The sequence below is a fragment of the Lagenorhynchus albirostris genome, chromosome 2, assembly GCF_949774975.1.
Source record: "Lagenorhynchus albirostris chromosome 2, mLagAlb1.1, whole genome shotgun sequence".
NCBI classification, from domain to species: domain Eukaryota; kingdom Metazoa; phylum Chordata; class Mammalia; order Artiodactyla; family Delphinidae; genus Lagenorhynchus; species Lagenorhynchus albirostris.
The window spans coordinates 118,481,486-118,505,996 of record NC_083096.1 but is presented as its reverse complement, the minus strand read 5'-3'; the positions used below and the strand labels follow the sequence as shown (position 1 = coordinate 118,505,996).

The following is a 24,511-nucleotide window of genomic DNA, read 5'->3' as shown; positions in this document are numbered from 1 at the left end:
CATAACTATCTATGGTAACTGTGAAAATCAGGGGCTCAGCAGCCACTGGAAGAAACTTAATGGCTTTGGAGCTTCCCCAAAGTCCCATCACTAGAGAATCGTCACTATTTGGCTTGTATGGCAGCTCCTTGCAAAGCTCCATTCTCAGGACTTGTCTTTATTTGACCTGACTTAGAGCTTGCTCTGTGCAAAATTTCTATCCCTAGAGCCTTTGTTGAAAAATATCAGTGGTAATTGTTTAACACTGGAGCTGCCTCATTCCCCAGTTTTTAAAAGGAAAAACTGGGCAATGAGATGTTTATAGGGAGCTTTGAAAAGCTCCAGTGTATTTCTGAGAATCTAGAAGGCCATAAGCATGTGCAGGGCTATGCATGTGTCCAGGAAAGACCTTAGAAGTCCCTAACCTCTCACCTCTGGCCAACCTTGATGCTCTGCACAAAAGAAAAAGTTAAGGCAGACAAAAGAAAACAAACAATTAATTGGCATTTATCAAAAGTAGAAACTTTTGTGCTTTAAAGGACACCAAGAAAGTGAGAAGACAGTAGAATGGGAGAAAATATTTGAAAATCGTGTATCTGATAAAGGTCTTATATCCAGAATATATAAAGAACCGTTACAACACAACAATAAATAGACAAATAACCCAATTTAAAAATGGGCCAAGGATTTGAACAGACATTTTTCCAAAGAAGATATACAAGGGCCAATAAGGAGATAAAAGATGTTCCACATCATTAGTCATTAGAGAAATTTAAACCACTTCACGCCCACTAGGGTTGGCTATAATAAAAAAAGATGGCCAATAACAATTGTTGGCAGAGGTGTGAAAAGATTTAAATCATCATACATTGCTAGTGGGAATGGAAAACGGTGCAGCCACTTTGCAAAACAGTTTCCTCAAAAAGTTAAACATAGAGTTACCATCTGACACTTCCATTTTTAGATATATACTCAAGGGAATTGAAAATATAAAAGACTTGTACATAAATGTTCAAAGCAGTGTTTCTTATTCATGATTATCAAAAAGTGGGAACAACCCACAAGTCTATCAGTTGAGAAAAGGATAAACAAAATGTGGTATATCCCTACAATTCAGCCATAAAAAAGAATAAAGTACTGATATATGCTGCGTTACAGATGAACCTTGGAAACATTATGCTATGTGAAAAAAACCAAACACAAAATGCTGCGTATTACTTGATTCAATTAATGTGAAGTTTCCAGAGTGGGAAATTCCATAGACACTGAAAGATTATTGGTTTCCCAGGCCTAGAGAGAAAGGGACATAGGGAGCGACTGCTGATGGGCAGAGGGTTTCTTGTTGGCATAGTAAAAATATTCTGAAATTGGAAAGTGGTGCTGATTGTACCACCCAGTGAATATACTAAAAAGCCACTGAATTGTACACTTAAATGGGTGAATTTTATGGTATGTGAATTATCTCTCAGTAAAGCTGTTATTAAAAGCAAACAAAAAACCTCTACAGCGTCCCATTTAAATGGATCACCTGGTATTGAAAAATAAAATCACTCCAGAGTTTTCCTGTTAGCTGGCAACTCTATAGTGTTTGCAGTGTTTTTTCTTTTTTGTCATCATTTTCTTTTTTTCGCATCTTTATTGGAGTATAATTGCTTTACAGTGTTGTGTTAGTTTCTGCTGTACAACAAATTTGTTGTTTTTTAATGAACTATCAGAAGGCTGGAATTTCATTTGTAGAGTTTTTATGCTAGCCATAGGTACATGACTCTTCTTCAGTTATACAAAGGTTAGTCGAAGCTACATATAAAAAAAAAATTCCCTAGAATTAGCCAAATTGAGATTATTACAGTGTTTTTGTAGACAACTTTACTTCATTTACAATCATGAGTTATAATGCTTTTAAGCATTCTTTGGATGATAAAATTCTCTTCTTTTTTTTCAATGCTTCATCATCAGTTTTTCTTGTTGGTGAACTGTAGTTGTATTCAGAATTAACTATAAGCTTGTTATAAAGTTTTACTCTTTTTTTACAACTGAATTTTGAAATAAAATGAATTCAGATCTTACTAGCTATAAAATCTTACTGAATTATTTTCACATTTTAATAAAATTGAGTATATTTTAATATTAGCAAGATCCTATTTTCTATTTTTTATAGTTTTTCTTCTCGTATCAGTGTAGTCTGTTTTAACCCACTGTATTCTTAGCTTGCAGAACACAAAGAAGTACAGCATATCTACAGTCTGGAGTCTCTTTGCCACTGCCCTTTTTATGAAGAGGCCATGCATTTAGTTGAAGAAGGAAAAATTTACTCAAGAGTGCTTAGGTATCATGCTTATGTTTATAAAAAATATTAAGATGCTATTGCTATGTTTGTCTGATATTTGTTAAAAATATTTATTAGAATAGGGGAAAATATGTTCTAAGGCTCAAAAAAAATTATTTTTACATGTTTTGTCAGTACTGAAAAGACATGTGTTTTTTTATTAAGGTCCCGAGGTTAAGCCTTGTTCGAGTCCACATTTGTAGTAGGCTTGATCTTAAATGCACTTTAACAGTTGTCTCCCCTGTTTATTACTTAGAACTGAAATGTTGGAGTGCCTAGGAGACAGTGATTTTCTTGCCAAACTTCACTGTATTCGACAGGCTTTTCAGGTATTTTTTTTAACAGTAAGTGACTTCACCCAGCCACTCATCCCCACCCTCATGCCATAGAGTCCAGCTGCATATAAACAGGACAGCCCTGTGCTCTTTATTATCCTTATTCCTATTGGCAAATAAAAAGTCTGCTAAGTTTATTTTTCCTGCCTGCTGTTTCCCTTCATTTGTCTTCATTTGTCATCCTCTGCTATAACTTCCTGGGTCTACCACATTTTGTCAAAATAGAATATTTTGTTGCTAAAGATGTATGTGTATAAATTGCTGCTTAAAATATAGATCCTTTTTCTTACTGTCAATTAGCATGTGTTCTAGAATATTTTTATTTGAATCAGATGTGAAATCATCGATTTCCTAAAATGAAATAAGGTCATTTAACAACAAAATTATCTTTATTTTTCTGTGTTTTGGAGTTGTATAATATTTATTTTGGATTTTCTAATATGAAATTGAACAGAATTTAAATTCATATTTATCTCCCTTTAATCTTTTTTATTATATGTTCAAGATCTATTTTTTAAGTATTTTTCTTTTTAAAAAAAATTTTGTTTTATTTATTTATTTATTTTTGGCTGCATTGGGTCTTCGTTGCTGCGCGCGGGCTTTCTCTAGTTGCGGCGAGTAAGGGCTACTCTTCTTTGCGGTGCACAGGCTTCTCACTGCAGTGGCTTCTCTTGTTGCGGAGTATGGGCTGCTTCTGTAGTTGTGGCTCGCGGGCTCTAGAGCGCAGGCTCAGTAAGCTGTGGCGCTTGGGCCTAGTTGCTCTGTGGCACGTGGGATCTTCCCGGACCAGGGCTCAAACCCGTGTTCCCTGCATTGGCAGGCAGATTCTTAACCACTGCGCCACCACGGAAGCCCTCAAGAGCTATTTATATTTTAGTAACTTAGGACCTTTTCTGTGGTCTGCCTGCTGAAATAGAGTCACATGCCATGTATTGACTGTATTTGGGTTATTTATGCATAGATATGCTATAAAGTCAAATGTCCATTCAAATTAATTATAGGTCTCTTTTTTCTTTGTTTGGGGATGGATATTTTTCAGGTAATTCTTTCAGAAACAGCCAACAGGATATTCCTTGCTGAAAGTGGGAGGAAAATTTTATCAGCGTTAATTGTAAAAGCACGAAAGGTAAACTTGTTTTGTTGGCAGGTTTTTTTATTGTTGTTATTTCAGTTGAGCTGAAGATTAAGATGCATTAAATTTTTAATAGAAGAAAATGTTTTTGTAGATAGTTACAAAGGTTCACATATTGAAAATAAATAACCCAGGGACTTCCCTGGCAGTCCAGTGGTGAAGAATCCACACTTCCACTGCAGGGGGCATGGGTTTGATCCCTGGTTGGGGAACTAAGATCCCTCATGCCGCGTGGCATGGCCAAAAAAATAAATAAATAAGTAGCCCAAAAAGCATTGATTTCTACTTGGGTTAATTTGTTTTCTTTGTATAAAGTTCACACTGTTTTGATCAAGTTGATAAATTATTCTCAATTTGCCATAAAACTTGTGAATGTCACGGTAAGAATTATCATTAGATCTGCTACTACAGCCACCACTATTGTTATTTCTAATACCTCTTCTCTACGTCCCTCAATCCTGTTCAGTAAGAAGGTTCCAGGAAGTAGTATAGATCTCAGAAATCTAGAAATACAAATTGAGCTGCCTCTTACTCATCTTCATGGGACTGAGAGAGGCAGAAGCAATGGCAAGAACTTTATGAAGACTGTGAGGAACCACTTTCCTTTATGCAGGTTGTGTCCAGATGATGAGGGAAAAAACAAAAACCAGACTTTCTCTGAGCCCTTTGAACACCTGGTTTTCAGACCCAGTCCCTTTGAACCTCAGTTCCCTCATTTGTAGAATAGAATTTTATTTATGGTACCCTATTTCAGAGAGTTCTTACGATGATTAAATACAGGATAAATGGGAAAGCAAACTTTTTAAAAATACAACATAAATTTAGGGTGATATTAACTACTTGCAATTCCCAATGTAAATCTTTTTTTTAAAACAAGAAACAATGTTTAATGATTATATGAAAAAGTTCCATAGCATTATAGTCAAAGAAATTAAAATTAAAACAACACAGTAGCTTGTTCTGCCTATCAAATTGCTACCACTAGAAAGACAATAAACCCAGTGTAAATCTTACGTTGCTTTCTTGGCCTTCCCAAGGCAGATAAACCCACTGATTTGAACTAGAGTTCCTCCAAAAGGAATAGAACTGCATCGAAAGCATCGCGTAGTATCTGCTGTAACTGAGTTTTCATCTTAAGGACTGACCTAAATAAGCACACATATTTGAGTAGTAAGCAGTTTGCGTATGACATTTTACTTACATTCTTAGTCTTGGCTTCTGCAAAATGTTGGACTAACAAAATATTAAATCAAATGAATATGGCATCCCTTGAAAGTGCGTTTTAATTCAGTTACCTAACAGAATGAAGATCTAACAAACTTACTTGAAGAGTAACTTATTTACTTTGTAGGCTTGAGCCTTGTTATAAAGTCGGGCTTAGGATTAAAGTGTGTTTTCTTCTACAGAATCCGAAGAAGTTTGAAGATGTTTTTGATGAAATGATCTATTTTTTAGAGCAGACTGATCACTGGGATAGTACTGAAATGGAACTTGCTGCTAGAGGAGTAAGTTCAAATTTTTTATAATAGTTGTCCCCCTTAGTTATTTACTCAGAATATTTACATAATTTGAGGCCACTGTTTCCTTGTCCTTGTTAAATGACAGTAAAACCAATTGTGTGACGGTGGCTATGACCGAGTCAGAAACAAGAGCAACCACAGTCTTTATACGTTGAGGCAGCAGGTGGAAATACTATTTTTTTAGGAAGCCCTTCATTCCTTCTCTCCCTCTCTTCCATCCAGAAGTCAATGAGCAGGCCCCAGCAGGGTGGTAATGGTAGCCTGTGCAAGGATGGTTTCAGCTAGGACAGTGGCAGCTCAGTGGGGCCAGGGAATTGGCTGCATACACAGGATCAAACAAACAATTAAATACATTAAGAATGATCAGAGCCAGATAACTCACTGTCAGAGAAGGGAGGTATAAAAAAGCTAGGATTGGAATTGGAGCTATCAGTGTGAATTCATAGCTTACAATATAGATAGATAGATAGATAGGGAAATAAATAGAAAGGTTTGCATATACATAAACACACATAAACTTCCTAGCTCTATTCACTGAGAGGGTCTGGGAGCAGAAACACCTCAAAAGAAATTATTTCTAGCACACAGATTTTAACTTCTAAGTACCACTCTCCACTAAAAGGAACTAGGACTTCTTGGAAAAATGGCTGATTTCTGTGCTGGGTTAGAGAAAGCACATGATGAGCCTGGAATATTTTGTTGTTATGGAAGCTAAAAGAATGAGTTTGCGAGGGACTGAAAGGCTTTCTAGGCAGAGAAGACAGTAGGTGCAGAAACACGGAGGCACGATCTTTCCTTCTCTGGTGTTCCCTCACTCAGTGAAGGAATTGGCATCCGTTCAGTTGCGCAGGCCCGAAACCTGGGACTCATGCTTTTACACGTCACTGGTCCTCGCCTACTTTATCATATTCATCTCTAAGTTTTGTCAATTTAACTCCTATATACCTTTCAGTTTCTGCAACTTTTCTCTGTTGCTGCCCACCCCGTGGTAGTCTGAGTAACTGTTGTTTTCCCTTGGGCTACCCCAGCGTTTTGCATTCCCCAATTTCTTGCCTGCTTCTCCCCTCCTTGCATTCACTCCTCCTCCTCTCTGTTCTGCTCTCCACATTTCTGCCAAAACGGTCTTGAGCAATACAAATCTGAATATTACTCAGCCATAAAAAAAAAATGAAATCTTCTCATTTGTGACAACATGGTTGGACCTAGAGGGTATTATGCTGAGTGAAATAAGTCAGGCAGAGAAAGACAAATACTGTATGATTTCACTCACATGTGGAATCTAAAAAACAAAACAAATGAACAAACTTAACTAAACAGAAATAGAGTCATAGATACAGACAGGTAATTGCCAGATGGGAGGGGGATGGAGGGAGGAGAAGAAACAGGTGAGGGAGATTTAAGAGGTACAAACTTTCAGGTATAAAATAAGTGAGTCACAGGTATGAAATGTACTGTGTGGGGAATATAGTCAATAACTATGTAATATCTAGACTAGAATTATCATGTTGATGATTTTAAAATGTATGGAAACATTGAATCACTGTGTTGTATACCAGGAACTAACATAGTGTAGGTCAATTATACTTTAAAAACAAACAAACATAATAATAGAAAAGGAGATCAGATTTGTGGCTACCAGAGGCAGGGGGTCAGGGGAAGGGGAATTGGATGAAAGTGGTCAAAAAGTACAAACTTCCACTTATAAGATAAATAAGTACTACAGATGTAATGTACAACACATTAAAGATAATGAACACTGCTGTATAAATATGAAAGTCATTAAGAGAGTAAATCCTGAGTTCTCAAGGAAAATTTTTTTTTCTAGTTCTTTTGTGTTGTATCTGTATGAGATGATGGTGTTCACTAAACTTACTGTGGTAATCATTTCATGATGTATGTGAGTCAAATCATTATACTGTACACCTTAAACTTTTACAGTGCTGTATGTCAATTATGTCTCACTGAAACTGGAAAAAAAAAGAAATAGATTCATGAGTTACCGAAGATTAAAAAAGAAGATCTGATCATCCATCTCCCCTCCACCACTACCCCCCAAAATACTGTGAGGATAAAATCCAAAGTCATTAACCTGGGCCATAAACTGTGCAGGAGCTGGCCCTTCCTCCTGTCTCTAGGCACTCGCCCCCGTGCTGTAGAGAGCTGCGGCACACTTTCAGTGATACTCTTTGGCTCCACATCACTGTGTTCTTTCTTACCTTCAAGTATTGACAAGGTATTTCATGTACTTGGCTTGCCTCACTCCTTGAAAAAAGCCCTCACTGACATCCAGTCTAGATTAGAAGCTCCATCATAAGCTTTCATAGTACCGTGTACTTTTTCCTTTACTGTGTTTATCACAGTTTTAATTGTGTATTTGTGGAATTATTTATTGCTGTCTTTTCCCCACTAACCTCTAAGCATATAGTTTGCTTACTGTAGAAGTCTCAGCACCTGGTACAGCATGTAGTACAATACAATTTGCATGAATGAATGAAAGAGCGAGAGGTTCATGATGTGGTGGGGAAGACAGGCAGATATACCAGTAACTAAATGACGGAACAGAATGAGCATTGTGGATACCATAAGATTTGGTGGGCCAAAAAGTTCGTTCAGGTTTTTCCTTAACATCTTATGGAAAAACCCAAACAAACTTTCTGGCCAACCCAATAAAAGCATGAACAAAGAACTCCTAGAATAGAGTGGAGGGAGAGATTAATTTCACCTGATAGGATCTAGGAGGGAACAGCTGTCATGTGAATTATAATTTCTGGTGGTGAGTTCTCATAGTTGTCTCTCTTCTTCCTCTGCTTTTGTCAGAGATATAATCTGATTCAACTAAAAATGTACTGCTGTTGTAATGTATCAGTATGAAGCCCTGGCTCAGACTTCATTTCAGCTCTATGTAGTAATAATTTCTGTTTTAACTTATAATTTAATGCAGGTGAAAAATCTAAATTTTTATGATGTTGTTTTGGATTTTATATTAATGGATTCCTTTGAAGATTTAGAAAACCCACCCACATCCATACAGAATGTAGTAAATAATCGCTGGCTAAACTCCTCCTTCAAAGAAACCGTAAGTGGTGGTTTACCTTTCTCAACCATTTAAATTTGATGAAAATTAGTCAGAATTGGGAAGATGGGGACTTCCCTGGTGGTTCAGCAGTTAAGACAATGCACTCCCAATGCAGGGGGCCCAGGTTCAACCCCTGGTCAGGGAACTAGATCCTGCATGCTGCAACTAAGAGTTCGCAGGCCACAACTAAAAGATCCTGCGTGCTGCAACTAAGACCCAGTGCAGCCAAATAATAAATAAATAAATATATTTTTTTAAAAAATAGGAAGATGAATAAGATTTATATATATGTGTCTGCCTGTAGAACGACTGTTATGGAAACTGAGCTCATCCTTTGATATTGGGATCAGATGTGTATGATATATAACATCTGAAGATGAAATTTCCTTTTGGCTCTTCTGTCAGTCCCTGCCTTGACCTGGAGGACCCAGTATTTCTTCAGATCTCAAAAAACACTTGGGTTTCAAACTAGTTCAGGCCTAACAAAAAATTATCTGTAACTGAAATGGCTCTATGACTAAACAAATATAGCAATTTCAGTGAAAAGACGATATATATATTTTTGGAGGAAAAAATATATATATATTATAATACTTTTCCTTCAAAGTATGTTTTAACCATAAAAGATACATGTCTCCATTTCTGTAACTGATTTGGGACAGTGACGTTGATCGAAGTGGGGTCATGCCAGAGTAGGGTCAGATTCCTTCAGGATCCACTTGGGTGTTTTTGTCCCTGTCATTATGGTTATGTTTCTTAGTTCTTTATTTGAATAAGACTGTTGGTTCAACTCACAGCTATTTCCAGCACTACTATTCTTGAAGAAAAAAATATTACTTGAACTATAATTACCAAGTTCCTTGTCACCGGAGTCCACCCTTTTTCTTTTAGTGGCTTTGTATTTAATTTTAAAATTTATAAACATCTTTTCATTGATATTTACAAACAATAGAAGGAGCATGGACTATTTCTTTTTAGTTAATGTTTTAAACATTTTAGATCTTTAAACTTTGAATTTCTAATTAAAGTCACTCTTTTCTAAATGGAAAGTTTATATAGTTATAAATTTAAATCTTGCTTTTTCTCCTCTGTATGTGTTTAGGCTGTGGCTTCAAGTTGTTGGTCAGTGTTGAAACAGAAAAGGCAACAGATGAAGGTAAAATTCATTATGTCTTGGAGTTCTCTGTAAAGTAATTTGAAGCTCCTGTCAAAGAAAATTGTGAGTCAGTTCTCAGCGGGGGATGGCAGCTCGTAAGCACTGTCCCTCGAGCTAGATGAGTGATCTTTTGGCACTGCGTTGGCTTCTCTGTTTTTAAAGTTGCAAACAGTGCTAATAGACTTTTTTTTTCACTTAATGATATTTTAAGATTAAAAAAATTGTTTAGGGCTTCCCTGGTGGCGCAGTGGTTGAGTCCGCCTGCCGATGCAGGGGACACGGGTTTGTGCCCCGGTCTGGGAGGATCCCACATGCCGCAGAGCGGCTGGGCCCGTGAGCCGTGGCCGCTGAGCCTGCGTGTCCGGAGCCTGTGCTCCACAATGGGAGAGGCCACAACAGTGAGAGGCCCACGTACAGCAAAAAAAAAAAAAAAAAATTGTTTAGCATAGTGGATTCCACTTCATGTAATCCAGTTGAGAAATGATGATTGATTAGCTGGTTTATTCAACTGAGAGCGCCTACCAAAAAACATCTCAAAGTCATATCCTGCTCGCACGCTCTGCACCCTCCAGGCTATCTCACCCACCACACACTGCTCTCACATACACTCCTGTGGTAAAGGAGGATGGACTCTGGGGTGAGGCTGCCTGAATTCAGATGCCACCTACCAGCTATGACCTCAGGCAAGTCTTGACCTCTCTATGCCTTAGTTTTCTCATCTCTAAAGAAGAGCATAGTTTCCACCTCATGGGGTTTTTTTGAGGGTTAAATGTAGTGTCTTAGAACAGTGCTTGACACAGTGCATTATGCACCTATAGGTTATTATTATTTTATTATCATTTGCCCACTGACCTACAGTATTTTGTCATGTCCATATTTCTAAGTCTGAGTCTTATACCTTTGAGATAGTATTGCCAAGTGCAGTGTTTCTGGAGCATAGTTCTCACAGCATCTGCAGAAGGTGCTTGTTAAAAATAATTCTGGAAACCATATATTTGCATAATTCTTGTTTCAAAGATGTTATACAGGGTTGTATTGTACAACATGGGGAATATAGCCAATATTTTGTAATAACTGTAAATGGAATGTAACCTTTAAAAATTGTATAAAAAATGATTCTAAAGACCCTGTGTTTTTAGCAAGCTCCCCAAATGATTAGAAACTCTTAACGTCTGAGAACCACTGGTTTAGGGCTGGGGAACAGACTTGTAGACTTAGGTTTGATTTTCGCACTAGCCATTATGATCATAGGCAAGTTACTGTCAGCTGACCTTCAGTTTTCCTGTTTGCAAAATGAAGTTAATACCTACCTCATAGAGCTGCTGTAAAGATGAAATGAGATAAAACATAAAATTAAGAGTAAATATAAAAAAGTTTAATAAGTAGTAGTTTCCATAATAATAATGATAGTAATATTATTATCATTATACCTAACCTTATTTCTTACTTCTTAGTATAAATCTCATGCCTTGGACTAATATTCTTCCTGTATCCACAGATAGCTATATATCTTACGTCTTGGGGAACTATTTCCTATCCTGGAATGTCATACTCTATCCTGTCTACTTAAATAAATTTTACCTACTGTTTCAGTTCACGTTATTCCTTGATGAAGCATGACTCTTCTACTTCAGCCTATGCTAACTTCATACCTGTCTGAATTCCTATTATAGTTAATATATATAGTTAATATAAGTATGGGATTTAGAATTTTAATATATGCAGAACATCTCTTAGACTACAGTCCATGTATCCGTGATAACTTTTTGGCCTTTACTAACTAGCTGTATGTGAGTTAGGATAGGTTTTTTGTTTTGTTTTGTTTTGTTTTGTTTTGCGGTATGTGGGCCTCTCACTGTTGTGGACTCTCCCGTTATGGAGCACAGGCTCCGGACACGCAGGCCCAGTGGCCATGGCTGACGGGCCCAGCTGCTCCGCGGCATGTGGGATGCTCCCAGACCGGGGCACAAACCCATGTCCCCTGCATCGGCAGGCGGACTCTCAACCACTGCGCCACCAGGGAAGCCCAGGATAGGTTTTTTAACCCCTCTGAAGTCTCACTTTTTACATGTTAAAATGATACTAACATGACCTAATTTTTCAGGAACGTCTTATTAAATTAAATAGAACCTAGCATATTATCTGGTATATAGTGGGTACTCATTAAATGGTAACTGCTGTTATAATATATTTTTAATTTGAGATTTAAAAGATGTCTTGGAGCCTGTAAAATAGAAGATAACTCCTCCAAGAGACAGGATCTTAAGGCATACTTATCCCCAGTAGATGCTATGACAAAATCTCACAGGATGTTATTTAACAAAGGAGATTTAGAAAGTTATTAATAAACTTAGAGAGTTTCCTAAATCACAACTGTATGTATTACTATTTCACAAGAAGGTGCATTGCCTAATTAAATGCTTCAATAATATCTGGTTCCTTAACTAAAAGTTAGAATTCTAGTAAGCATATTTTTGTGCTTAATCAATTAAAAATTCATTTTAGTCTTTTTCAGATAATCTAATTAAGTGATTGAGTAGAATTTCTTAAATTCTACTGAACTAGCTAAAACCATGTTGGTCTCATTCATCCTAAAAATTATACTGCTAAGGAACATTGTAGCATTCTTGTTATTGCTTGGTTACAGCACTGTGATTGCTTTTTTATGAGGTAAAAGTGCCTTTAAGAAATAATGTTTTCAGCAAATTGAGACTGTTGGCTAGGATATGAAATCTACTTAAAGCATTCTGTGACTCTAACAGTTACTTGTTAAGTGTATTAACTGTCTTATTAGGCTAGCTTATCATTGACCCTTGGTCTATCCTTAAAAAGAGCTGGTCATATGATGGATAGCAAGCAAATGCAAGAAGGTAAAAATAACTTGATTCTCCTTTACTTCGTAACAGATCCCAGATGGATTTTTTGCCCATTTTTATGCCATTTGTGAGCACATCAGCCCTGTCCTAGCCTGGGGTTTTTTGGGTCCTAGAAATTCTCTCTATGACTTATGTTGCTTCTTTAAGGTATGTTCAGTCATTGAATCATTTCTTTTTTCTAAACTGAAAAACGGATAAAGTTTTATTCTGTTTGGTTTTGTAGAAGAATGTTATTTAAATTTAAGATTATAAAGGTCACCCATGCCAGTGAAACAGTATTATATAGATTTGGTGTTTTATCCTGGAGAAGATTCAACAAGTCCATTCACCTTATCAGTTCCTTCTGTAATGTGTACGTGTTCTTATGTGTGTTACAATGTTAAACAAATTGCTATAGACAGTTCTGCATGCCTGGACACTTCTGAAATTTGTAAAACAAATAATATGTCTTTATTGCACATGTGGCAATTTAGAAATAAGTTCTAGTTAAAGGTAATATGAATGATAAAATCCCAGCTGTGAGAAATAAGGTGGGAGTTTAAAATTGTATTCCAAAGTCAGCAGTTTAAATTTACCAAAACACAAATTGCAGCTTGTTGCAGAAATTTCTGCCTGGCACAGTGCCAAGAAAAGTCGCACTATTTAATAGTCCTGAATTTAGGCTGAGTTTCAAGGAGCAAATAAAAGTAAACATAAGTATGAATTTGGAAGTTTTTGATGTTTGAAACTTTGGATGTTACTCTATACCCTTCACTTAAAAAATTAAATTATTTTATGTGCCGTTAATGTAACATTTATGTAAATGGTTTAGGACATTTTTTTTTCCCTGTCATTGAAAACTCAATTTTTGATTAATTTACTTGACCTCTCAAATGTAAGGTATGTGTTTAGAGGGAAAAGTTTGGACTGGGAATTAAGTATGCCATTAACGAGCACTCTGATTGTGGGCAAATCATGCTTTGTCCTCCCTCTTCATAAAATGAGGGGACCATACAGGTTGATCGCCAGCGACCCTTCCAGATATAAAATCCAATGAAATCTATGAACTGTGCCTTTTTAGTACCTCTTAACAGTTGATTTCTGTAGGATAGAAATTAAATATTCCTGTTTTTTTGTTCTTTGGAATTACTTTGTTTTCCATCATGGCATAACAATCTGAGACTTACTTAGTAGCATACAAGTTGCTTAAAATGGGTTTCAGCGTAAGTATTAAGTTACTGAAGTGAAATATTCTTCATGGTCTTCCACTGATTTGAGACCTGAAATTATTTTTATTTTTCACATGTCAGGTCATTTTTGGTACATTTGAAATTTATAAGTTATAATTATTGGAAATAGTTTACTTTCCTGTCTTAAAGTAGTACCAGTGCCCATAGGTAACAATGAAAACTTCAATTATTGGGAAAGGACTAATAGTAGCCCCTTAGGTTTATACATGCTTTAGTATTTACCAGCATTTCCCAGAGATTTTTTTTTTAACATCTTTATTGGAGTATAATTGCTTTACAATGGTATGTTAGTTTCTGCTGTATAACAAAGTGCATCAGCTATACATAAACATGTGTCCCCATATCTCCTCCCTCTTGCATCTCCCTCCCACCCTCCTGAGATTTTTTTTTTTTAATCATTACATCAGCCCTGAGTAGTAAAAATGACAGGTAGTAATTATCCCTTATTTTACAGAAAAAGAAAATGAGACTCCCCAAAAAGGTTTAATCACTTGTTCAAGGTTCCTTTTCTATTGAGATTTGAAATTAGTAGTGGAACTGACCCCTAATTCATTGTTTGTTACAATATTAGTAACTATTTAGTTTTAATATAATTTTGGTCTAATAAGTGCCAATTTGTTTTGTGTTCATTTTCCAGAATCAAGTTCTTTTCTTTCTCAAAGACATTTTTGATTTTGAGAAGGTGCGCTACTCCAGTATAGAGACTTTGGCTGAAGACCTCATGCAGTTGCTCATTCGCCGCACTGAACTTTTAATGGCCTATCTTGGAGCCGATGCACTGAGGCATACAAGTAGCTGTATAAGTAGTCATAGTCATGTTATGCCCAGTGGCCTATTAGAAGCCAAAGTACAATAAGTATCATAAACATCAGACAATTTCAGTGTGCTATGAAATATTTTAAGGTAACTATTGATTTTGTAACATATATTACACAGAATTGGTGGATATGGACTCAGGGAGGGAAAAAAAACCTAGTAAAGAATGAGTGATTGTACTGTACTTACACAGAAGTTCTGTCATTGAATCCCCATGTAGTGTATCCAAAGTGCTTTTTTTTAATCTTTAGGTAATAATCTTTGTGAAATGTATATTTTACAGAAATACTGCTTGAATTGAAACCAGTACTTGGGAGTTAATTGATTTGTTGTCTTGAAGCTGTCTGAAATGTCCAGTTTCATTCTCAAAAGCTTTGTTTTTATGCTTTGCACCTGGAATATATATACTTTAGCCAAGACTTTTATGGCCCACACATGCAAGAATATATTACTCCTAGTGTCAACAAAGTTAACTTTGCCTGAAAATGTATTTTTAATTGTAAAGTTATTTGTTGTTTAATCAAATTTAGGCAGTAGTGGTGTTTAATACTTACTGCTTATGTTATTGCTTGTGCATTTGCTTAAGTATTTGAATCAAAGAAATTGTAATAGCCGGGTATCATTACAGAACATTTTAACGAATTGCCACTGAGAAGTTTACAAATTTATATTAGATTTACTGAAGTTTCCAAAATACATTACAGTTGGTCCTATGTTACAATAGAGAGACTGAAGAAATTTCTTTTATCTTGGTATAGATTAGAACATTTCCCTTGAATGAATATTGATTAAAAATATAACACTTATTAACTATGACAGGCAATTAAAATTTTTCCATGTAGTTTTGAGACCATCTCCCCACATCCTAGGGTATTAATCTTGATACAGTAAAATCATTTCTTCTTTCTCCTTGTGCAAAACTGGCTTTTAGTTGTTTCTATAGAGAACTTAGCACACTGAGAATTTGTCATATTATAACCATATTTTTAAGTTATTCATTGATACTTTGAATCTTAGGGAGGTCTTGAAGGTTTTTCCCCCGAATATAGAACAAAATATTTTTTAATGGTATGGAAGTATGTTTCCTGTCCTTTATGGTAGATGTATGAACAAGTGGGTTGTTCATATGAATAAGGTTCTTCAGAGTATATTAGATACTTTCAGAGTTGTATTAATTTTGTGTGTAAATCATATGCCACTTATTTAGAGTGGCTGTCTGAGTAAAACAATAGATTGGATTTGTTGATTTTGCTCCTAAAGTGGGCTTTATTGATTTTAGGAGTGAGTTATCCAGAAGGATCTAAAATATATTTTTTTTAAATGCATTTTTAAAGTGCCTAGTTTCTGATGAATGAATAGAAAATGAAAAGTGGGGAAAGAAGCATAATCTTTTAAGGTTTTAAGTTTATATATGTGCCAAATTTATGTAATATTAGTTACAAAATAGGACATTCAGAACCTTTATGCTGTTTGCATGTACTGTGTTCCATAATGTATAGGTTACAACATTAAACAATATGAAATATTGCTCTAATATTTTTTGGGTATATAGTTCCTTAACTTTTCTTACACATATTACATATATTCTTAATTTAACACTTGGCTGTTCATAATTCTTATTGTTGATGGAGGAATATCTTTAGAGGTATCAAAGCTAAAAATTGCATTATGTAATATTTTACTTTTTTAATTTGTATCCTGTATTTTGGTTTCTTGTTGAGGTACCACCGGCCTTGAATGATTCACACACGTACACACGTGTGCACACACCTATTCCCATCATTGTATAAGCAAGATAGTTATTGCTTATGTTAATTTTCCTGTTTGGGGGCTGAATGTTTTAAGCTGTGGTTTTATAAACAACGCTATAAGTAAACTTAATTACTTTATTATTTGAGGAGGATATTGTTTGAAATCTGTTTTGAAGAATTGCACTATTTAATAATGCTGCTAGTACATGAAACAACTCTGGGAAATTTATTTCATCAGGTAAGATGAATGGCTTTCCAGAAGGTGTTTTTTCTTTTACACTTCACCTTAAAAAAAAAAAAGAAATTGCCCATATTTAAGAGCATATCAACCTCAAATTCAGTGCTTGAGGTTGGTTAGTTTCTGATCATTTCAGAAGCTACTACCTTAGTAAGAGGCTTTCTATGTGGCCTTTGACTTAAGAGACAAGAATGACCAAATAGAATTTCAAGGTAATAGGTATAGAAAAAACCCTCTCTATTATAAGGGAAGAAACTTGACCTTTCTAAAGAAACAGCTCTTAAGAATGTTTCTGACCACTGAAGAGTACTTGAGGCGTATGTTCCAATTTCACTGTGCCTTGAAATTGGGTTAAAAGCAGTTTTAAAAAATAAAAAGTAAGTAAATTAGTCCAGAGCCTTTTAGGATAAAACTCTATTTAACACTTCTTCATGGTACTATTATCAGAATATTGCCTTTGCCACCGTGAGTTCTACCATCTACTTCCCTATGTGAATTATAAGAGGACCTTGAATTAATCATGAGAAAATGCATTTTTTTTCCTCCTGTTTTCTGGAAGAAAAAAGATAAGTGTTCAGGTGATTTATATTTGATGATTTTTTTTTTTCTATTTTGGTTTCTCTACATCTTTGTTCAACTAAAAGGCTAGTTATTTATTCTTGCAGGATTGTGATATGTTTATTAAATGTCAAAATGAGATTCTTTTTAAAAAGAAGGCAAGTTTTTCATAGTGTTATAGTCAGCTCCAAAGAACTTTTTCCTTCTCATAAAAAAATTTTTTATTTGTATATATTTATTGTGATTCTATTAATTTGTTGAATTAACTGACTTCATAAAAAATATTTACAAACTTTTTCTTGCCTTAAGATATAATATTTTCCACGTAAATGATTATCTAGGGAGTGATTATTTGCATTACAAAAGAATTCTTTAGTTTATCATTCCTTTAAATGTGAGATGTGGAATGCCAAAGTAACATTTAACATACTTCTCTGTGACATTTCATAATTAGAAATTTTAAATTATGTTCATAACATAATTTGCTTTTATTTTAATATGAACACATATTAGGAAATTATTTGGAATATATATTTCAAAGTGGTTGTAAGAAATAGGCTGAATTAAAAAATATATTTTTTTTGCTTGGATTAATCAAATTTAGAAATACCTCTGTATGTGAGACTTAAGAATTTGTATAGTCTGTGATTAATGGAAATAAGGGCATCCTTTCTTTGTTCCTAATGATTATATTATGTTATTGTTTTGCTTAGTTTGAGAACAACCGTGTATTAGCTTTACTTGGCTGATATCAGTAAATGTGTCTATTTCCTATATGTAAGGACTGCACTTATTAATTTATGTAAAAGTGAAACACTACAGTAGCAGAAAAAAATAGCACTGGCTCTTTAGCCAAAATAAGCACTGTAACATGGCTGTATTTCTACTTCTGCCAAATAAAAAAGTGATGGTACATCTTGCTGATGTATTGAATATTTTATACAATGCTTATATATATTTGCAAGGTCACACTTGTCTCAGCAAACCCTACCTACCTTATGGGAGCTTTCAGTCTCCATAAGACCACATATACAGGCATGGAGAATACAGAACGCTGCAGAAATACTGAAATCAAGTGTAAAAGTATGTTTTCTTTATGTACTAACTGGGAGAGAAAAGAGTTTTGTGATCAATAAAGGCAAAGTACTTGTGTTTTTTTATTAATAATTTAAAGTGTTTTGGTTAAAATTGCCATCAAACACAATATAAATTTATCTTATTGATGTACGTGCATCCTTCCCTATTCAGACATGCCCCTTGCCCACCACTTCTTGGTTCAGATACATTTAGTCAAGGAGAGGGATGCCGCCTGGACACCACTGAAGACACCGGATGGTGAGAAGGGTTTACCTCGTTATAAAAACAGTATTCTCGATTTGGGACTTTTTAATGAAGAGGTTTATTTTAGAATAAACCTGTACTGTATAGATAAATGTGTATAGTTATACTTTTAGACTGTTAAACTAAACATAAACTTAAGTATATTACTTAATAAACGAACCATACAAATATGGGTGAAATTTTTTCCTAGCAAGGATATAGGGTTGGAGATGGAATGGGAAACCTGATCCATGTCTCAGTCTCATCTTCTGTTTTCTTTGTCATCTGCCATCCTCCTGTTGTCTCATGCCGTCCTCGTTGACCCTGCTACATGAACTTAATATTTTGCCCTTTAAACATGTCGCTCCGAATTTTTATGTTTGTCTAAAATACTCCTCTACGAGAGTCTCAGTGTCCTATTGTTACACTCTTTGTAGGGCTTTGCTGGAAATCATTATAAACTCACTTGGTTTATCCAGCTGTCTTTCCTACTGTTCTTGCTTTTGACTTCTATTTTTTATGTAGTGTTTCTTCCTACACTCTGTATTCTGTAATACTTTAACCTGCCACTTCTCCTTTAATCTCTTTCTCTCCTCATGCTACTGACATCTTTGATCAGGCTGCTCAGCTCTTTTGTCTGATGAGGTTCTTTTTTTGTTTTTTTACTACCTTTGAACAGTGAAAAACCCCTAAGTAACCTTTATCGTTTGGGCAGGAAAGGACTGAATTCCAGTACAGGGGGAAAAAAAAAAAAAAGGAAACCTTCCTTCTATGATGCTTTTTATTCTGTACTTAAAAGCCTCAGCAAGGCAACTGGTATATCAGATACCACCTCAGCGTTTTGCTTTTAACTGTCTCTTATGTGTGTCACAAAAGGCTTTCACAAAGTATACTTATATATAGGAAATTACAGAACTTTTGTAATTTGCTATCTGAAATAATACCATAACACTTAAATATAGAGAAGAACTTCGACATTTGAAAGCACCTGAAATATGTGACTTCTGGAATTTTGCTAATTCTTTTATTTAATAAGACTGTGAGAGAATAGGCCCAGGGACTTTAAAAAGGACTGAGTGCTTAACGTGGTAGCAGATGGATAATTTTTTTTAAAGTAGGTTAAAGCGGGTGCATTTGTTATCTATTGCTGCGTAAAAAAATATCCCCAAATTTAGCAGCTTTAAACAACGAACATTATCTCCCATAGTTTCTGAGGGTTGGGAATTTAGGAACGGCTGGTTCTAGTTGTCCAGGGTTTTAGGGTCTGTCCTGAGACTGCAGTCATCTGAAGGTTTGACTAGGGCTGGAAGATTTGCTTCCAAGATTTGCTCACTCGCATGGCTGTTGTCAGGGGGCTTTAGGTCCTTGCCACGTGGGCCTCTTAACAGAGCTGCCTGAGTATCTTTAAAATACAGCAGCTGGCTTTCCCCAGAGTGAGTAATCCAAGAGATATCAAGGCAAAAGACACAGTATCTTTTATAACCTAGACTTGAACAGGACATACCATCACTTGTGCCATATTCTATTAGTCACACAGACCAACCCTGACACAGTGTGGGAGGAGATTACACAAGGGTGGAAAGACTAGGAGGTGGGATCATTTGGGGTTATCTTGGTGACTGGATATCACAACAGGGAATCATAATAAATTGTATATAGATAATGTAGACATTTTAATTTTAAATGAATATGTGCACATTCTTGGACCAATCTTTTGAGGGAGGGTGAAGGCCTTTACTGGGAGTATGGATCTACTGGGTATTCTGAGATGTCTTTGTTGTAGAAACTATACCTCAAAATCATCATCTGGGTTTTCCAGTTTCCCTTATTTAAAGGAGAAAAAGTTACATGAAAAGCAATGAGTCCCAAATCCCCCTAGGTTTTCATAATTTTCTACCCAATCTTACATTTGTCTTCCCCACACCTAGCTTGATGGTAATGTTTATAAGCTATTTGCTTTTATTACGTCTTCAAGCATTCGACTTAGCTTTTATAAAAACTATTAACTGTTTATTTTTGCTTTGGTATTTCTTCCTTTTTGTAATGTTTGTGTAATTTCAGTAACATGCAACTGATGTAATCAAGAGTGAGAACAAATCTAATCGACTCATGATAAATATACAAGGAATGTTTACACAGATAGACAAATCTTGGATTTCTAATAGTCTTCTCAAACTTAGCATGTCCAAAACGGATCTCCTGACCACACCAGCCTAAACCTCCTCCCCATCTTTCTCATCCCAGTAAATGAAAACATTTTTCCAGTTCCTCAGGCCCAAAACTTCTTTTCCTCACATCTCACACTGAATCTGTTACCAAAATCCTACCAGTTCCACTTTTTTTTTAACATCTTTATTGGAGTATAATTGCTTTACAATGGTGTGTTAGTTTCTGCTTTATAACAAAGTGAATCAGTTATACATATACATATGTTCCCATATCTCTTCTCTCTTCGTCTCCCTCCCTTCCACCCTGCCTATCCCACCCCTCTAGGTGGTCACAAAGCACCAAGCTGATCTCCCCGTGCTATGTGGCTGCTTCCCACTAGCTATCTGTTTTACGTTTGGTAGTGTATATATGTCCATGCCACTCTCTCACTTTGTCACAGCTTACCCTTCCCCCTCCCCATATCCTCAAGTCCATTCTCTAGTAGGTCTGTGTCTTTATTCCTGTCTTACCCCTAGGTTCTTAATGACTTTTTTTTTTTCTTAGATTCCGTGTATATGTGTTAGCATACGGTATTTGTTTTGCTCTTTCTTACTTCACTCTGTATGACAGACTCTAGGTCCATCCACCTCACTACAAATAACTCAATTTCGTTTCTTTTTATGGCTGAGTAATACTCCATTGTATATATGTGCCACATCTTCTTTATCCATTCATCTGTTGGTGGACACTTAGGTTGCTTCCATGTCCTGGCTGTTGTAAATAGAGCTGCAATGAACATTTTGGTACATGACTCTTTTAGAATTATGGTTTTCTCAGGGTATATGCCCAGTAGTGGGATTGCTGGGTCATATGGTAGTTCTATTTGTAGTTTTTTAAGGAACCTCCATACTGTTTTCCATAGTGGCTGTATCAATTTACATTCCCACCAGCAGTGCAAGAGGGTTCCCTTTTCTCCATACCCTCTCCAGCATTTATTGTTTGTAGATTTTTGGTGACAGCCATTCGGACCAGTGTGAGATGATATCTCATTGTAGTTTTGATTTGCATTTCTCTAATGATTAATGATGTTGAGCATTCTTTCATGTGTTTGTTGGCAATCTGTATATCATCTTTGGAGAAATGTCTATTTAGGTCTACCCATTTTTGGATTGGGTTGTTTGTTTTTTTGTTATTGAGCTGCATGAGCTGCTTGTATATTTTGGAGATTAATCCTTTGTCAGTTGCTTCATTTGCAAATATTTTCTCCCATTCTGAGGGTTGTCTTTTGGTGTTGTTTATGGTTTCCTTTGCTGTGCAAAAGCTTTGAAGTTTCATTAGGTCCCATTTGTTTATTTTTGTTTTTATTTCCATTTCTCTAGGAGGTGGGTCAAAAAGGATCTTGCTATGATTTTGCTGTGATTTATGTCATAGAGTGTTCTGCCTATGTTTTCCTCTAAGAGTTTGATAGTGTCTGGCCTTACATTGAGGTCTTTAATCCATTTTGAGCTTATTTTTGTGTATGGTGTTAGGGAGTGTTCTAATTTCATACTTTTACATGTACCTGTCCAGTTTTCCCAGCACCACTTATTGAAGAGGCTGTCTTTTCTCCACTGTATATTCTTGCCTCCTTTATCAAAGATAAGGTGACCATATGTGCGTGGGTTTATCTCTGGGCTTTCTATCCTGTTCCATTGATCTATATTTCTGTTTTTGTGCCAGTACCATAATGTCTTGATTACTGTAGCTTTGTAGTATAGTCTGAAGTCCAGAAGCCTGATTCCTCCAGCTCCATTTTTCTTGCTCAAGATTGCTTTGGCTATTCGGGGTCTTTTGTGTTTCCATACAAATTGTGAAATTTTTTGTTCTAGTTCTGTGAAAAATGCCAGTGGTAGTTTGATAGGGATTGCATTGAATCTGTAGATTGCTTTGGGTAGTAGAGTCATTTTCACAATGTTGATTCTTCCAATCCAAGAACATGGTATATCTCTCCATCTATTTGTATCATCTTTATAATTTCTTTCATCAGTGTCATACAATTTTCTGCATACCGGTCTTTTGTCTCCTTAGATAGGTTTATTCCCAGATATTTTATTCTTTTTGTTGCAATGGTAAATGGGAGTGTTTTTTTAATTTCACTTTCAGATTTTTCATCACTAGTGTATAAGAATGCCATGAGAGATTACTAGAAGCAGCTCTATGGCAATAAAATGGACAACCTGGAAGAAATGGACAATTCTTAGAAATGCACAACTTGCCGAGACTGAACCAGGAAGAAATAGAAAATATGAACAGACCAATCACAAGCACTGAAATTGAAACTGTGATTAAAACTCTTCCAGCAAACAAAACCAGATGGCTTCACAGGCGAATTCTATCAAACATTTAGAGAAGAGCTAACACCTATCCTTCTCAAACTCTTCCAAAATATAGCAGAGGGAGGAACACTCCCAAACTCATTCTACAAGGCCACCATCACCCTGATACCAAAACCAGACAAAGATGTCACAAAGAAAGAAAACTACAGGCCAATGTCACTGATGAACATAGATGCAAAACTCCTCAACAAAATACTAGCAAACAGAATCCAACAGCACATTAAAGGGATCATACACCATGATCAAATGGGGTTTATTCCAGGAATGCAAAGATTCTTCAGTATACGCAAATCAATCAATGTGATACACCATATTAACAAATTGAAGGAGAAAAACGATATGATCATCTCAATAGATGCAGAGAAAGCTTTTGACAAAATTCAACACCCATTTATGATAAAAACCCTGCAGAGGGCTTCCCTGGTGGTTTAGGGTCCGCCTGCCGATGCAGGGGACACAGGTTCATGCCCCGGTCCGGGAGGATCCTGCATGCCGCAGAGCGGCTGGGCCCGTGAGCCATGGCCGCTGAGCCTGCCGTCCGGAACCTGTGTTCCACAGTGGGAGAGGTTATGGCAGTGAGAGGCCCGTGTACCGAAAAATAAATAAATAAAACCTGCAGAAAGTAGGCATAGAGGGAACTTTCCTCAACATAATAAAGGCCATATATGACAAACCCACAGCCAACATCGTCCTCAATGGTGAAAAACTGAAACCATTTCCACTAAGATCAGGAACAAGACAAGGTTGCCCACTCTCACCACTCTTATTGAACATAGTTTTGGAAGTTTTAGCCACAGCAATCAGAGAAGAAAAAGAAATAAAAGGAATCCAAATCGGAAAAGAAGAAGTAAAGCTTTCACTGTTTGCAGATGACATGATGCTATACATAGAGAATCCTAAAGATGCTACCAGAAAACTACTAGAGCTAATCAATGAATTTGGTAAAGTAGCAGGATACAAAATTAATGCACAGAAATCTCTGGCATTCTTATACACCAGTTCCACTTTTTAAAAAGTACCAAGAAAAAAAATACGCCAAGCATTTCTCACTGCCTACAGAACTATCATCTTGGTCCAAACTCCCATTACCTTTCATCCTGATTATTTTGGAAGCCTCCTAATTGGTCTCCCTGCTTCATTTAGTGTGTTTGCAGCACATTGGCCAGAGTGAACATGTTAAAAATATGTCAGATTATGTCACTGCTTTGTTCACAATCCACCAGTGGCCACCCATCTTACTCGAGTAAAAGCCAAAGTCCTTACAATGTAAAAAAGGTTTCTCACAGTCTGTCTCCTGCCCCACTCCACTCAGTATTATTTCACCCTTTGCCTACTCAGCTTCACCCACAGAAGCCTTCTTGCTCTTCCTAGAACATGTCAGATAGGATCCTTCCTGGGGCTTTTGCACCTTCTGGACCATTTTTCTCCCACTCCGTTCCCATCATTCCCTACTTTTCTGCTCTGGTTTATCTCTAATGCATATCACTTAGTTGTTTATTTGCTTACCGGCTGCCCTCTTCCACTAAAATATATGTCCCATGATGGCAGGGCTTTTTATTTGTTTTGTGACTGTTGTATCCTAAGTATCTAGAACTGAATATTTGTTGAATGAATGAATGATGAATTGAGGGGAGAAGAGGTAGGCCTTGCATGCTGTGGGTAGCTAGCAGAGTTTA

General features: G+C 36.2%; 1 protein-coding gene across 4 annotated transcripts in view; it reads left to right on the top strand.

Moving 5' to 3' along the window:
* MIGA1 (mitoguardin 1) overlaps positions 1–17,907 on the top strand; it is a 91,298-nt gene extending 73,391 nt beyond the window's left edge. For 3 of the 4 annotated variants that reach the window (XM_060139711.1, XM_060139710.1, XM_060139712.1), the window contains exons 9-16: positions 2,187–2,305; positions 2,562–2,634; positions 3,680–3,766; positions 5,179–5,277; positions 8,234–8,368; positions 9,471–9,524; positions 12,431–12,547; positions 14,267–17,907. In XM_060139711.1, the coding sequence (XP_059995694.1) occupies positions 2,187–2,305; positions 2,562–2,634; positions 3,680–3,766; positions 5,179–5,277; positions 8,234–8,368; positions 9,471–9,524; positions 12,431–12,547; positions 14,267–14,485 (903 nt within the window). In that variant the 3' untranslated portion in view covers positions 14,486–17,907. The remainder of the gene's footprint in view (positions 1–2,186; positions 2,306–2,561; positions 2,635–3,679; positions 3,767–5,178; positions 5,278–8,233; positions 8,369–9,470; positions 9,525–12,430; positions 12,548–14,266) is intronic. The other variant, XM_060139709.1, reaches the window with a different exon arrangement.
* Positions 17,908–24,511: the final 6,604 nt, after the last annotated feature.